Here is a 15,888-nt window from a genome sequence, read left to right as displayed (position 1 = left end):
CATGTACGGAGAAGACTTAAAGTGAATATTCATTTAAATAACATGGATGGTTAATTGTGGTAAGACTATTTAATTTGAGGAAAATTGAACGGCAGTTTTTCCCCCCAGGCGGTGTAGACAATATAATATATAATGTAGACTTCACATGCTTGTGATACCAGTGTTCTGTTTGTGGTCGATAGAGAAAATCCACAGAACAGTGTTAAAGGTATGATGGGTCAGTGATTTTTTGTTTTATTTTGATATATTGATAATGTTTCTTGTCGTTTCCCGTTTAAATATTATATATTATAGTTTATTTAGCGAAAGCTTCACTGGAAGAACGTATAGAAAATATACAGAACCCATGTTTTTAAGGAGCAGATTTGGGAAAATTAGGATTATTTCTCACTCAGCCGTTTAAGAGTTGGGAAGCACAGCGGTGTGGATTTTTTGCTTCACAGCAAAAAGGTCCTGGTTTAAATCCACCATAACCAGAAGAAGATAGATGGACATGTCCCACATGTTTTAGATTTCTTGACAAATTTGAACAATAAAAAAAAAAAAAAGGCAAAAACACTAAGACATAGGAACAATATCAAATCTTTATTCTCATTGCGTGTAGCTGGATTGCATTAAAGAACCTGTAAGCAATCTAACAGTTTAAACATCAATGTGCAATCTGTGCTGTCAGTTACAGGGAATGCTATTATATACAGATGAACTGACGTGTAAATAAAGCAGTGCAAACTGAACTGTGCAGAGTACAAGTGTTACATGTTACAGGCACAGTGGTTTCATACAGTGTGAGAGCATCATTAAGGCACAGGTAAACTCACCAGCAGGTTGGCAAGTGTACACAGCTCTTTACCTAAACATAAGGCTCTTTGTTCAACAGGCACAGTAGAAGTGTGGAAGTATGGCTGACTGCTTTCTGGATGGACGGTGGTTTATTCTCAGACCCTCACCACTTGTCGTCCTTTACTGGGCAACACTTCACGAAAGAGTTTAAAGTGCATCTTGTTTGTAGACAAACTGCAACTCCTGATATACAGAAGATGTGAACATTAAGGCCGTGCCATAAATCTGCAGCAGTTTGGCACTTAAGCAGTTTTAAACATGGATGACCCAAAAAATTAGCCCCAATAACAAACGTCAACCAGCTTAACCTTTGCTGTTTTACACCATCTTCTTAAAAACCTTTGGACTCTTGCTGCTACATCTTCTATTTTTACATCTCTGAGTGTGTGAAGCTGCGGGCAGCCAATTCTGGAGAGTGTTCCGGGTGATGAGCAAAGTTTCTGTTACAAAAAACCTCCTGGGTCTGTACATGAAGGCCAGTTTGTGTGTCTAACATTACCCACAAAGAAAAGAAGCTGCACTTCAACATTCCCGTCTCACTGGGAACTTCAGTCTCTAACCCCACTTCACAGGAGGGAGTAATAAAAAAAAATGCTGGTCATGGTGAGAATAAGGCAGATTTCATGTTACACCTGATATTCTGAAGTGCAACGTTTTATTCAGACAGCTGTGCGAAGGGAAGAACCTGAGGACAACACGTCCACTTCAGTCTGCACGTCTGTGCTGAGTGTCCGTGTCACTTGTACAGGCTGAGCTCGGGGCTGTGGTACAGGCACATGTACGAGTCGCAGAGCAGGCGACGCGCAGCCTCCCTCAAGGAGCTGGGGTCCACTCTGCTCAGCTCCTCCTCTGACAAGCTCAGGTAGCGGCCCACCTCGGGACAAGCCTTCACTTGGGGGATGTTGAAGCCGTTCTCTCCACCTGTGTGAGAGCACATGGAGAAACGTGAGCGCGTGCTCCTCGCTGGCTGAATGTAAGATTCGGTTATCGTGTTTGAGTTTCACCTTCCCGATCCGCCATGCTGTCGAAAAACAGCCAGTTGGTGTCGAGGGGCCCGTTCTTGACGAAGCTCACGTAATGGCTGGTCTCGATGCACGTCACAGCGAAGAGAGACATTCGCTGTCGCGTGCAGTGCAGGGGGCCTGTCCACTGTTCCCCGGGGACGCCAATCTTCACCGGGCTGTGGGACGCTCGTTTCCTGTGACTGTGGACCTGGTGATCAAAGTCAATGAGTAAAAAACACAGACTGTATATAAAAGGCGGCAGCAGCTACCATGAAGCCAACCACTGAATCACAAGTGCCCATACTTGGATGACAGAGTGGAGTGCTGAGATTATGTGAGGAGCAAGCAGCAGCATCCAGCAGTTACAGTTATAAACATATCTGATATTTAGTGCAGAGTAAGACACAAAATAAGAGTGCTTATTTGGCAGCCAACTTTCAGCACAGGGTACAATCTTAATCTGGTATCATGTACAGAGTACCGAGCGAGTCTACAGAGTATCAGCGATCCAGAAAACCACAACACTGGGCTGAATTAAGCTGGACTGCTGCAGACGATTCCATCTTTAAAGCAGAGGCTCTTTGGTGCATGTCTCTATAAACCTGAAGCAGTGAAGGGCTACCTGAACGTTGCAGGTCTTGCAGTACTGTTTCAGATGTCCAGGAGTGATGTCTACATCATCGTAACACTGCAGACACTCCCACTCGGCTACAGCCTGACAGATAGTACACTGCCTCAGAGCTGCAAGAGAAAGGAGAACATAAAACTTAAGCTACTTCAAATCTTCAATGAGCAGGAACAAATCGCTCCCTGTGATCGTCCTTACTGTCATCCAGCAGGTCTGTGATGTCCAGGCTGAGGGTCGGCAAGATGGCGTCAAACATTTTGAAGTCTTTCCCGAACCTCGGCATGAGCAGCAAGAGGCAAGAGGGAGCCTGGTGGGCACATCAAGCCACACATAAGAAAATATAGCAACTCCTTTTTACTCATATTGATGTGAAATCTCTGGCTTATTTCTATCACCTCAACAAACTTGAGGCCGGAGTGGAGAAAGGAGGACTCCAGCAGGGTCTGGACGCTGGCGACCCTCATGGATGACGCTGAGGAGAGGGGGATCGGGGAGTTGACTGGGGAGAGAGCCTCGGGCGAGGAAGGAGAGGGGGTAAGGGCAGGAGGGAAGAGCTGATAGAGGTGACACTCCTGTGGCTGCTGAGACATCGATCTGAGGAGAGGAAGAAGGCAGGGAATTAAATATGTAGAATGAGCTCAAGATTTAGGTGATGATCAGGCCTCAGCTCCTCTAACTCGAGCTACTGAATTTGACCTTTAACTGCTAAACCTTTAACGTTCGATACATTGTTGTGGAATTCATAAACAAATATTACCTCCTGAAGCATGTGGTTTTCTGTGTGGTGCAGCCCATCCAACATGTCTATGCTTCAGGTTTTATCAATGAAACACCAGCGTGTGTGTGTACGGTTTTTAAATGCAGTCTGCAAGCCAAGCTTGTGAGATCTAGCTGTCTAATTATGCTGCCCTCTGGCTGCACTGTGGATCATGTCTCGTTCAGTGTTGCTTTGTTATTGTTTCCCTCGAGACCTTGTTTAACACCAGAACAAAGCCACCGGGTGCAATCCTAAAACACTGACAGAGCAGGCATTACAACAATGACCACCTTTGATGCTTGGCTGTGTAAGCATATAGTTATCCATAAATATTTGGATAATAACAATTTTCCTTGTAGTTTTTGTCTCTGCACGCCTTCACAGTAGACTTTAAATCAAACAAGATGTGAGCCAATTTCCAGCTTTAATTCAAGGGGTTCAATGAGAGTATTGCATTAACTCTTTAGGACCTGCAGCCATTTTTACCCTTCAGCTATAAAAGACTGATGGGGTATTGTCATTACCCTGCCAACGATAGACAGGCGGGCGGGCCGCGTGGTCACGATAACTCAAGATCAGTGCAACACAGGACTTTCAAATTCATAAAACAGGTGCATCTATTAAAAAACACTGGCAAGTTTGAATAACAGTGACCTTGAAGTCAAGGTCAGAGGTCAAGTTTGAGATCCGTTGAGTCACTGAAGTACATAAAAGGGAGGTGAAACACTTCATGGAGCTCTAAGCAAATAACAACATGGACAAGCATGAAAACACTGAACGCAGTCTTCACAGGGACACTATAGACACAAGAGGCAAGTCAAATAGTTTTAGGAAGAGCCACAGTCTGTTTGACCTCCAGGCTGGAAGTCCCTTTTCCTTTAGTTAGATTTAGACAGTGTGAACTTCAACAACAACAAACAACAACCAGGCAAATATTTCCATCACCTTTGAACAAAAGTGAACTGGTGGCAGGTTGTGTTCTCACAGAGGAATGCATGAAATGTAGAAGAGCGACAGTGTTGGAAAAACGTCATCCAAATTCAACTTCCAACCGCGTCGATGCAACAGCTAACCTGTGTGTGTGATAATGACTGTGTGCAGGTAATCTGGGAACAACAGTCCAGTGAGAAACTGTCCATGCAGACAAAAAGAAAAGAAAAAACAGCAAGTGTCGGCAACATTACCTGATCTTGAGAAGCGGCTCGACTCGGAGAAGCTGGAAAAGCTTGTTGAGAAATTCTTCAGGATCTGACAGAAAGAACAAGAGAGGTATGACAGCATTCCTCGAAGTCTTTAACTATGTTTGCAGCACAGTCCCTGGTGGAGGAGAACACTTGCATACCTTTCTCCTGGTTGGTGAAGCCCATATCACTGTTCGCAGCTTCCAGCAGTCGCCTCAACGCCATTGTCTTACTGGCACACACATAGCCGTACCTTTAAAAACACGGCAGCACAGGAGCGCCTCAGACACGTCACACAGATATATAACAAGAATGTGAGCACAAACTAAAGTTATGAGCGCTTCAGCCTAGCGACACGTGAACATGTGGTGTTTAATGACTGCAACCTTTTGGGCCTCCTATTAGAATGACATTTGTGTTTAACGACCACAAACAGAACACTGGATTAAACTCCACATGCTTGTGATACCAAAGGTCACTATTCTGGATAAGTAGCAGTAGTGTTAGTACTGTTATCAGATAACCATGGCCACTGACTCGTGTTTTAAAGCCAGTCTCAAGTGGTCACTAGAGAAACTTCAGTTTTTGTTGTAGAGATGGTGACAACAGAAACTGATAGTAAGGAGACAGGAAATGGGCACAACAGTCCCTCCATCATACCTCCCGGTTCATTTTAACCAAACAATGACCAGTGACAACAGCACAGACCTCCGCAGTGGGTTGACAATGTCGCAGCGTAGAAGGTCCTGAGCCTGACTGGAGCTCTGGTCGGTTTTAGGGTCGGTGGGCCAGAATAACACACAGTCAGCTGAACTGCAGCAGGAAAACAGACTGTGGAGACAAAAGCACACAGGTGGGGTTTAAAACAAGCAGCTGGGTGGAATCTTGGTGCACCCCCTCATTTAATGCCAGGCTCCTTCATTTCTACCTGTAGGTAGATTAGTTCAGCAGTGGTGAATCATCCATCCTCACGTGCACACTCTCAATGCAACAAATATACATCATGCAAAAAATATTAAAAGTGAGAATTATTAATAATTCATTTGGGGCATCATGTAGCCCACAAAACTGGCAAAGCTATAATTTGTTTATCTGCGTGACGGCTGCATAAACAAAGCTTTTTTTAAACCAGATATCTTTGTCCAGAAGGAGGAAACTAAAACTCTGTGCAAAAAGAAATCGAACCAGTGAACCGCTGCAACTGTCTGGTGTGCAGGGATGCTTGGGTTCAGCTGTGCTTCACCGATCAGCCTGTTAGACCACTTCACCATTTGACTGAGCGATATTCTGTTCTTTACATGTAAATATCCAAACCAGGACACCAAGAAGAAAAAGATAAGAACGATTCAGTAAAAGCGCAATAAAATAAAATCATCATTGTTTTTATCAACGTGGAAGAAAAGAAGCCTTCTCAAACATTCTTGCACACAGCTTCACAATAACTGCTCCAAGATATTTATAACACTGAACATATTCCACAGTCGGACATGTGACATCATATGCGAGTGCACTTTCATGTCTTTGCTTTTGATATGTTCAACTGAAGGTAGCAGTTTTAGACTGCTGACCTTCCTCTAAGTCCCTGGTTTCCACGTGGGCGGAGTTGTGAGATGACGGTCTTAGTCATATCTACTCTCTTCCTCATCCAGCAGCAGAAATAAGCCTGTCACATGCATCACTTCTAATGGTCACATTTAATATGTATTGTATTGTATGTACAGTATTGTAACAGTATACACAGCAGAGGCACAGCATGTCTGCTGTAGATCACAGTGACAAAAAACATTCATTATCAGCCTTTTTGTGAACCATCTGAAAGATCTGGTATAAATCTGAAAAACCAGCTTTTGTCAAAACAACATATTTACACCAACAGTCTTCTTTCTATGAGATGTAGGACAGTAACTAATGTCTCAGATGTTACCTGAACAGCGTGGCATCCAGGTAGCAGGAGTTGAGGTGACCCTGGATGCCTTTCTTCCAGCCCTGGTAGAGCTCCCGGGCCTCATCCCCCTCCACAGGAGGAGTGTGCTCCTCCACGCGCTCACTGCCCCACTCTGCAAAGGCTGGCAGCCACAGACACAGAAGATGGTATTAGATATCAGAGCGTCATAAATGCTGCTTTAACAGCGATCATCAGCACGTATGCAAAAATGAGACAGAGAGCTTTGACGGCGAGGTGCTGGCGTGGCCTTGTGTCAGATTACAGCCTACTTTACCTATAGAGTTGCATCGCTCCACTTGATTGACAGGCATCTCCGGGGCGGGGAATCTGGAGTCCCGTCTACAGTTGCGAAGCTTTACGAAAAGCCCCTTGTTGGCCGGGCAACGAAAGTGACGCTCCCCGAGGTAACTGCCATCCGTTCCAGCAGACAGCTCCTGTTCCTGACACACACACACACACACACACACACACACACACACACACAGTGGGGATTTATTAGCCTATTGCAAACCAGCATGATAGGAGGTCATTAAACTAATGGAGTGAAACCTGTGACCTGCTCCAGGCAGGCAGCCTGAGCCCTACGTACTGACCTGCCTTGCAAATCAAAGACATCCTCCCTCTGGGGCTCATATCACCCCCCTGTGTGATATGCGGCATATTTGTGCCTAGAGCCCACACATCAAACTCCAAGTTTCCTCTGCTGCTGTAACAAAGTATTTGATTCAGCTGTTGATGGTAAAAATGAATCCATTGGAACAATATACTGGAAGAAATCAGTTTCTGTACTGATGCTTGATGCGCCATTACAACTGCTATAGATTAAAAAACAAACAAACAATTAATGTAGCTGAAGCTGTAACCTCTGTAACAAAAAGGTGAAACCACAGCACAAGTGCCAAAAACTGCAGTACCTCTAATGCCCACTTGAGGCTGTCTCTCAGGATGAGTCAGTCCCCACAGACTCCTACATAGCAGATCTATCTCTATAACCTTAAGCTAATCTATACTTGGAGTGATTCATAGTCACATGGCCACCAGATACCACAGACAGTGAGCAGCATACTGCAACTTCAAGTGCAGGGGGCTAAGTAGTTGATGAGTTCCTGATGCCTTCATCTCTTCTTTTCAGTGCATGTGTAGGTCAAACATTTGTATATCCTCTTTTGAATCTGCGAGTTCAGCAACTCAAACCCTGCTTTGTTTGACCTATTTCACTCTTAATGGGACGATAATTTACAAAATGGACATCATGTTGTAGTAATTCAAACTCCTAACTAAAGACTGGGCCCATGAACCCGCCAGGTAAAAAATTGCTGAGGTCATGGATCAAGTGACAAGAAAAATATATACAGAGTATTTATGTAATAGGAGCTGTCCTCCAAAAACGCAGCATTAAAGCACTTCTGCAGAGGCTTCTCAGACCACCTGCAGCCAGCAGAACACAGAACAGGATCAAGAACAGGCAAGACTTTATCAGGAATCAATCCACAAGAACTGCCAACAGTTTCTTTGAAAAGAGAACATGCAGAAACATGAATGCTTGGTATGAAAGGTATCCTTTAACAAAGAGCGAATGATCTTCTTAAGTGTAAACAAACTGCGGCTTCCTTTTCCGTTGCCCTCATAAAAGTTAACAGGAAGTTTGTGTAATAATGAAAAAGGATATGTGGTGACAAATGTGGTGATGGAAATAACCCGTTTTTGTTTAAATAATAATGCTAACACGACTTTACCGGCATAAGAAAACAATGATTCAGTTATAAGTAGCAACTGCTTTCAATCCGTCTGGGAAGTAAAAAACTGATGTAGAAAACTCTGTATGAGTGTACAACCTCAATAAGGGAATAAAAACTGAGGCACAAACTGTCCTTACCAGTTCGATTCCTGCCACTGGCTCTGAAATCCCGTTTATCCATCCAATCCAGCGGATAACTCCAAACAGCGGCGGATCATTCACTTCAACCATCGACCCGACCTCCAGATTGCTGCCCGATCCTGCCTCTCCATTCTCTGCTGCGTCGTCACCGTTACCCGGAGCCCTCAGCGGTGAGGCGGGTCCGTGAGTACCATTGGTGTGCTGCTGCTGGCCGGCTGTCAGGCCTTGCGGTTTGGGAGGGGGTAGAGGAGGAGGGGGAGGAAGCCCGGGTTTCTGGGCGGGTTTTGGCAGAGGCAGAGGGGGAGATTTAAGTGCTGGTTTGATTGGGGGCATCAGGGCTATCTTTGGTGCAGAGGCAGGCGGCGATACAGGGACTGATTTAGTAACTGGGGGGAGTGCCACCTTCAGGACGGTTCTGGAAGATTTCTGAGTGGGGTTGGTTCGATGGGACTTTGGTTCTGAGGACGCAGAAGTGAAGATGTTAGACGTTTATTTTTACTGTTATGCTCCTGCAACGCTTCGTCTCTACAAAGCTCAGGTGTAAACACAGTTGTGTCCACATAGCCCTCATTCACGTCCACTCGGCCCTTATGACAAAACATAATTCCTTGTTTTGACTGCGTTTTCATTTGGTTCAGTTACACATCTCTGTATTGCTTTTACTTAGTGATTGTTGGTGTTAATTGTTTCTTTTCTGCAAGATGTTTATAAAAAGGTGAGGTCAAAAAAAAAAATGTGGCAAGTGACCCATTACAAGCAAAAACACTTCACAATTTGATGTAAACTTGGTAAGTGCCTCCTTCAAAGTTGTCATTTGCTGCTTTCTAGCTCTTCTAGCATAAAGAAAAAAGACAGCGACTTATCGAGCTTCGTTTCATTTTAGGAAGTGTATTGATTCACAGTTCATTTTAATTCCATATTTATTCATATAGTGCCAAATCACAAAAACAATATTGCAAGTGAAAGAGCCTACAATAATACAGAGAAAACCCCAACAATCATATAACCCCTCTGAGCAAGAGCTTTGGCAAAAGTGGGAAAGAGAAACTCCATTTTAACAGGAAGAAACCAGAACTGCTGTCAGGTTGATCTGTGCACGTTAGGTGGACAGAAAAGAGGCACTTGTCTTTTCCCTCTTGGTGACTTCAGTTTATGAGGGAAAAGCAAAATTATTTCATCACCTCATGTAAACAGTTTAAACGCGTCTTAGTAAACCAATGAAAAGAATCCCCCTTAAGACACTGTGTGGTTATGTAGGCCCAAGGTTTATATGGTTGACGTGATGCAGGTAACACAAAAGTAATACAAGTATTGTAATGACTTACTTTCTGTAATGAAAGAAAAAAGCTAGATTTGCGTAGTTTGTAAAAGTTAACAAAGTCAGGTGTAATACAGGGTTTTTTGTTTGTGTTTCTGACTCAACCACAGAATCTAAAAATGGAAGCAGTGCTGAAAAAGGCACAAGGAAATTACCTTGATGTGGACAGCTGCCAAATTTAGGCAGGTTAGCCTTATTGTTTCTATGTTTCTCGGTCTATTCTCATTTGACCGTATTAATTGTGGAAAAATACTGGAACTAAATCTGCCATTTTTTAATTAAATTTTTCTATATAGAAGTCAATTTATGTTAAGAAGAGTGATTAAAATCTAAAGTTTAAAATCTAAATTTGTTGAGTTACCTGAAATAACTGAGGCCTGAACTTTCTGAGTGTAAACAGCTGCTTTACCTAAGGAAACCTTGTTGACTGACACCAGCGCTCCATAAAGGACTGAAGGAATGTGGCAGAGCTTCTCTCCCTTGTAAGTCCCGTCCCAGCTACCATCAGGAGTGTCCTAATGTACAACACAGAGTCAAACATTAAATGCAAATAGAACGGCTTCACCATTACACTGTATAAGACCGTCAAAGCGAGGGAAAATATTTTTTGCTAACAGTTAAAACATGTCCTATTTTCTACAAAAAAACAAAACAAACAAACAAACATCTTCTCTCTCTCATGGGTCATACTGACCAGAATGGCTCCCACGTACATTCCTGATGAGGCCCGGCCTGGCAGGGGCCCACAGAACACCACTTCCCCTGCACAGACTTTGTCATCCAGGGGGAAACACACACGCTGACCAGGGCGAAACAGCGGGGGTGACGCAGGGCCTCGGACATGGTTTTGAGCTGTGATGGGTGCTGAGTCTGCAGTTCGTGGAAGGATGCTAAAGGGGGACACCTGAGAAGAGCTGTTGGGTGGATGCTGGTGGAAACTAATGTGACGACTGTGCTGGTGCTGCTGCTGGGGCGGCAGCTGAAAATGGTTTGGGCGGCCATTGCTGCTATGGTGACCGTTGCTGCTGCGGTGTTCTCGCTCACGGGGTCGCTGGTGTCCTTCGGAGCTGCTGGACCACTGGCGGGGCCTGATGTGACTGGCTGGGACGAAGAGGGCGCAAGCTTCGGGGCAGGTGAATAACCTCTGGCCTTTGTAAGTGCCGTTGCTTTTTCCCCTACCCACCGCTGAGCCCTGGAGGACAATCACACACACAGTTAACATAGTTACACTGCAAGTGACACAGCAACTCAGCTCCTACATCTGTGGTTTGTATATAAACCTATGATTTGATTCCCCGGATATTTTGGTGCAGTTTTATGCTCGCAAACTTTGGAGCTTTATGTATGCAGTAATTGTGATGATTGTGCCAGCCACTGATTATTGTTGGCAATGGCACTCCCTGATGGCTGCAGCCTCCCCATCAGGACAGCAAACTGTAGGAAAAGTGTGAATTAATGAGTTACATTATTTATTTTTATGAACTTCCAAATGTTTCTTTTCAGATAAATGTAGCTTTGGTTAGTCTCCACCCTGTTCATTTTAGCTTTTATTTATTTATTTTGTTTTTTAGAAATGTTCAATAGAACACATTTAAGAAACTAATAACAAGTACTACAACATAAACACTTGAGTTAAAGTCACACCAAAGCCTCCTCACACAGGTTGACATAATTATCTGAAGAGCGTTCATGTGTACTATTGTTTTATTTTAGTGAGTACACATCTAGTAGTTTTTATTTGTATTTCTGATACCTGTATCTTTTTGTCATATTTCATTTTGGTTAGCTACAAGTCAAAGTCAGAGTCAACTTTACTGCAGCAGACATGAGGACTGCACAGTGGACTCAACAGCTTTACAAATATGAAAACACAGCACAACAGCAATGAAGGTTAGTCATCATATGTGAATGTCTGTACTGATGAATATTAAACTAAAGTTATGCAAACAAAACTATTGCACAAGCCAGCAACAGTTAAAAAGGAAGCATTGTGGAGGATGACTGTGTGTTTTCATGTATACAAACAATTATAGGATTGTGTGTCTGTAGTGCATGATTATGTGTATTTAAAATGAGTACACAATCCTGACTGCCTGTGGGAAGAAGCTCTTGCAGAACCTGGCAACCTGGTGCTTCAGGCTGTGACAGCGTTTGTCAGATGAACAAGGTCCAAACTGGCCAGATCGCAGCCTGATCAAGCATTGCTTGAACGAACCTCATCCATGGAGGCCTCACCCAACAACAACAACCTTTAGGACACAAAGAATCAGCTGCCAACACCACACTGCCGAAGGTATAGGACACTCCCAGAGGTTCACATCCCAAAGGTCTGCAGATAGTTTGGCAGCACAGGGGCAACCTGAACAACATTAGGAAGGGTTTTTATAAATATCTGTGGGTCACTTGATTTCACACACAGGGGTGAGGATCCAGTGGTTATTTTATGTAATCTGATGTGAGGAAAATACAGTCAATGGACGACATGTTTAACCAGCATTCAAAGTGGATATTTTCCAAATAGGTTTAAAAAAATTAATTTCTAATTTAATTTCTTCCTGTACTTAAGTACAAGGATTTCAGATGTGTCACCATTTTGCCAATGTCTGGCAGAAGATGGGAAAAACAAAAACAAAACAAGAAACCTCTGATGGAAGGAAACTGGTTGGGATGTTTAGGAGCCACCAAGGCTCAAGCCTGACATGGAGTGGAAACTGCTGCATGACCAGTGCTTCTGTCCACAGTGAAGACAGCGTGACCTAACAATGCACTCAGAGGGTGCTGACCAAGAAAGAAGCCCCTGCTCCATAACTGACACCTTCAAGCGCGATTGAAATGGGGAACTTTTTTTATAGTCAGACATGCAAACCAAAGAACACTGTAACAACTGTAAAGCATGGTGGTGATAGCATCATGCTCTTAGGCTGTTTTACTGCCAGTGATACTGATACATTGTCCTAAGTGGATGGAATAATGAAGGAGGGCTCCCTCCAAATTTTTCAACTTCCCCTCAAAACAGCTGGACAGTTGAAAGTTTACATAGTTGGGTGTCATCAGGACAATGTTCCCAAACACACATTAAAACTGGAATGGATGAATGAAGCTCACACTGAGCTTCTTGAATGGTATTCCCAAATCTCTCACCTCAACCCTAATAAAAATCTATGAACTACACTTAAAAGCTGGGCCTTGGCCAGGAAACCAACAAGTTTAAATAAACTCTACCAATTCTGCCAGAACAGTGGCCAAACATTCAACCAGAATAATGCCAGAAGCTTGCTGATGGCTACCAATAGAGTCTGGTCATGGTGCAACTTGCAAAGCGATCCTTAAATATATATTAGTGGGGTGTATGTATATATTTGAGCCTGTATTTATACTTTTGACAATGTGCATATTAGAGAAAATCCAAACATTTTTTAAAACTTGTGCACCCAATTCTTGTTTTTTTTTAAGTCATTAAAGATGTATGCTGTACAATTATCCCACCCTGGAAAAAAGAACAACTGAAAGATATAATTATGAGTCCAAAATTACCCTGACATTCAGTGGATGTAAACTTCTGACCACAACTGTAAATATTCTGCTGTGGAGGGTGGTTTTAACAGTGTAGCTGACTGGTGTACAGCTAGCACCCACAGAGCAATATCAGCACTGATCCTGTGAAGCTTCTGGGTAATGAGTCAAAAAAAGATCCCAGGAAGTCTCTTCTTTTAGCGATTTTATACTCTGGCTCTTTAGCTGCCATCTTTTTTTTTTGCCCAGGTTTGGTAACGAACAGCTATTGTAGGTAGTGAGAAACCGCAAAGCAGGTTCAACAGTATCAGCTATACCATGCAACGCATAAGTAGTTCAAACTGCTGATTAAAGCAACTTAAAATATTTGAAAATTCAATCAATCCAATGATTAAGCCAACCTTGAGTTGGACCCCAAAATACACAGCGCTGCTTCCTCTGGTTAAGGGCCCGATGTACTTCAGCTCTGCCTCTGCCAGCTCATCCTGCTGACCTATTTGGACCCACAGCGGGGAGTCAGACGGCAGAGAAGCCAACTGCTGCAGCTTCCCAGGCTGGTCTGAAAAACACAGAACAATACAACAAACAAACAAATAATTAGCAGATTACAAACTTCTAATTACATTTGATTAACATCCTCTGGGACAGTTTTTGGTCACATTTCAGGCCATAAATGTACTTATAATAGAGAAAAGCTTCAGTGTGCTCTACAATTACTGCGATAAACAGCCATTACAGTGTGCACAGTGTGCAGTAAAAACAGGGCAGCTTATGAGTAACTGGCAGCACTTAAGAGACACAAATCTGAACTCTCTCTCCTTAGAAAGTGAGTTAAATCAAGCTTCGAGCACATTTTAAGTAAGCAGCTGTAAAATCTGCAGTATTTTGCTTCTTACTTAGAAGTTTTATTCGAGCCTCTGGATCTCTAACAGCCTCCAGCAAGCCAGTGAGGTCAGTTGGGACATCAATTAAGACTCTCCTTTCTATTTTTCCCATGAAGTCATTGTCCAACACCTGCAGGAAAAGAGGAAAAACACATGTGGGAGAAAGAAACAGGGAGAGGAGGGATGGTGGTGTGGAGTATGAAAGAAAAATTAAGAACAAAACAACAGGAAATTTAACTCTGACGATTTTAAAAGCAGGAACTCAGCAGCGGCTGGTGGATGCTCGAATCTGAAGTGGAACATAGTGAATGTGTTAGGAGCAACATAAGACATGGGCCACCCAAGTGATGCATAATGTATATAATTAACTGAGATTGCACAAAAACACCACTTTAAAAGTCTTTTCGAAATATTATCGCAAAATACTCAAGATTACTCCACCAATGTTAATTAATTTTAATCATTCTAAGTAAGAGAAATAAAAACAGCTTGTATTAGTAAAGTTGACGCTGACAAATGGTAGCACCTTTCAGACTCTCCTCCTAGCACTACACAACAAGTTCCTCCATGTGTCAAATCTTGTGTAAATCTGTGAATGCAAATATATGTTAATACCTTAACCCAGGGGCTGTCCCCTTTTTTATCCAAATCTTGCTCCTGGCAGATGAACCCCCGCTGTAGCGAAATGGTACCTTCCAGCTGGTCGCGCACCTTTATGTCGGTCGAGATCAAGAACGTTTTGGGGGGGCGGCGCTTCCTGATCTGCTCATGGGCCCCTGACATCTTACGTGTGTGTGAAGTGTGGCTGGTTCACAGTCGAATTAACCCCTTCATTTTTCTAAAAATTTGAGAAAAATAGTTAATTAAAAGATACGTAAAGAGGGTTTAAAAAGAAAAAAAGAAACAACCTGTCTGTCGGGCCAAGTGGCAGCAGCGGCAGGTAACGTTTAAATTTTCCTCACTGGCGTTCAAACTCAAGGTTTGTCAAAAGAAATGGCAAAAGGCTAACTTTCCGTCATTTCCTCAACAGACAAAGACACACGGTTAATTTTGTAAGTTTTGTAGGCGTCTATCAGAAACTCACCAACTTCATGGGCTCCGACCGTCAACATTTCCCCTCACATTTAAAGGAGCTTCGCTGCAATAACAAACCATACTGTGAAGCAGGAAGCGGGCTGACTGACACCGGCGGGGGCCAATAGCAAGTTAGAAGCCATAACCGAGGGAGGAGCGTAGACCAATCAGAGCACTTGTGGGCGTTACCATGTTAGGCAAAGGGGGAAATTCCACAGTTCTTGTTAAAGTGCTCACTGATGCACGTAGGAAGCTTCCACACACACACACAAACACCACATGTGGTTTTTTTTTTTTTTATTAGCTTATAAATAGAGTGAATTCTTCAACTTACACAGAAATACACATCCAAAAAAAGAAGACGAAGAAATATTCTGAGCACAATCAGAATAGGATCCTTTAAAACATAAAATAAGTCTTTTTAAAGTGCAAAATTTCCAAATGTGCATCATGTGACTCTTTTTTAATGGCGTAATTATACTGATATTCTGATGTTTTACAGCATAATTAATGACAGCTATGGGGCCACACTCGATAAATAAATCATATTTCAGAGCTATATGGTTTTATTAAATCTCTCTGGCTCCAGCAGTGAGGACATATGACCAGCCAGTCCTTTTTTTTTTCAGAATTTCACAATAAAAGCACAGGTTAGAGAATAATAACAATAACTAAAAAAAAAATCGCAAAAATAAATATATTTTACACAAATATTTTTCTTTCCTATCCCATGGAACAGCTTGTGATTCCCTCAGGTTAAAGCAAAAATATTACCAAACCTGTTTCCAGCTGCACATATAAACCCTTTTCACAGGCGTAGCTAAAGTTATGAGCAGTGCCAGTGTTTTTCCTTCAATGACGAGTC

General features: G+C 42.9%; 1 protein-coding gene across 1 annotated transcript; it reads right to left on the bottom strand.

Annotated features, from left to right (window-relative positions):
• Positions 1-833: 833 nt before the first annotated feature.
• cyld3 (cylindromatosis (turban tumor syndrome) 3) lies at positions 834-15,071 on the bottom strand. Its single transcript, XM_085350692.1, has 17 exons — positions 15,034-15,071; positions 14,565-14,787; positions 13,962-14,079; positions 13,467-13,624; positions 10,247-10,744; positions 9,962-10,067; positions 8,232-8,692; positions 6,630-6,795; positions 6,335-6,476; positions 5,119-5,241; positions 4,572-4,663; positions 4,414-4,477; positions 2,868-3,066; positions 2,671-2,779; positions 2,467-2,585; positions 1,845-2,052; positions 834-1,761 (listed from the first exon to the last, which is right to left on the bottom strand). Exons 2-17 carry the CDS (start codon positions 14,730-14,732, stop codon positions 1,577-1,579), a joined length of 2,916 nt encoding a protein of 971 aa, XP_085206818.1. The 5' UTR covers positions 14,733-14,787; positions 15,034-15,071; the 3' UTR covers positions 834-1,576.
• Between the last annotated feature and the right edge of the window lie 817 nt (positions 15,072-15,888).

This window comes from Diplotaxodon limnothrissa, linkage group LG3 (assembly GCF_057381915.1).
Source record: "Diplotaxodon limnothrissa isolate DT_005_m linkage group LG3, D_limnothrissa_male_GT1.1, whole genome shotgun sequence".
Lineage (NCBI taxonomy): Eukaryota > Metazoa > Chordata > Actinopteri > Cichliformes > Cichlidae > Diplotaxodon > Diplotaxodon limnothrissa.
Note: the sequence above shows the minus strand (reverse complement) of the source record. Positions and strands in the feature narration are given on the sequence as shown.

Bases quoted from the DNA above. Each gene is read 5' to 3' on its own strand.
- cyld3 (XM_085350692.1), bottom strand. From the start codon at position 14,732: ATGTCAGGGGCCCATGAGCAGATCAGGAAGCGCCGCCCCCCCAAAACG. The intron at 13,625-13,961 runs GTAAGAAGCAAA...TGTGTTTTTCAG, and splicing joins GGCTCGAATAAAACTTCTAA to ACCAGCCTGGGAAGCTGCAG. The intron at 10,068-10,246 runs GTCAGTATGACC...GTTGTACATTAG, and splicing joins TGTACGTGGGAGCCATTCTG to GACACTCCTGATGGTAGCTG.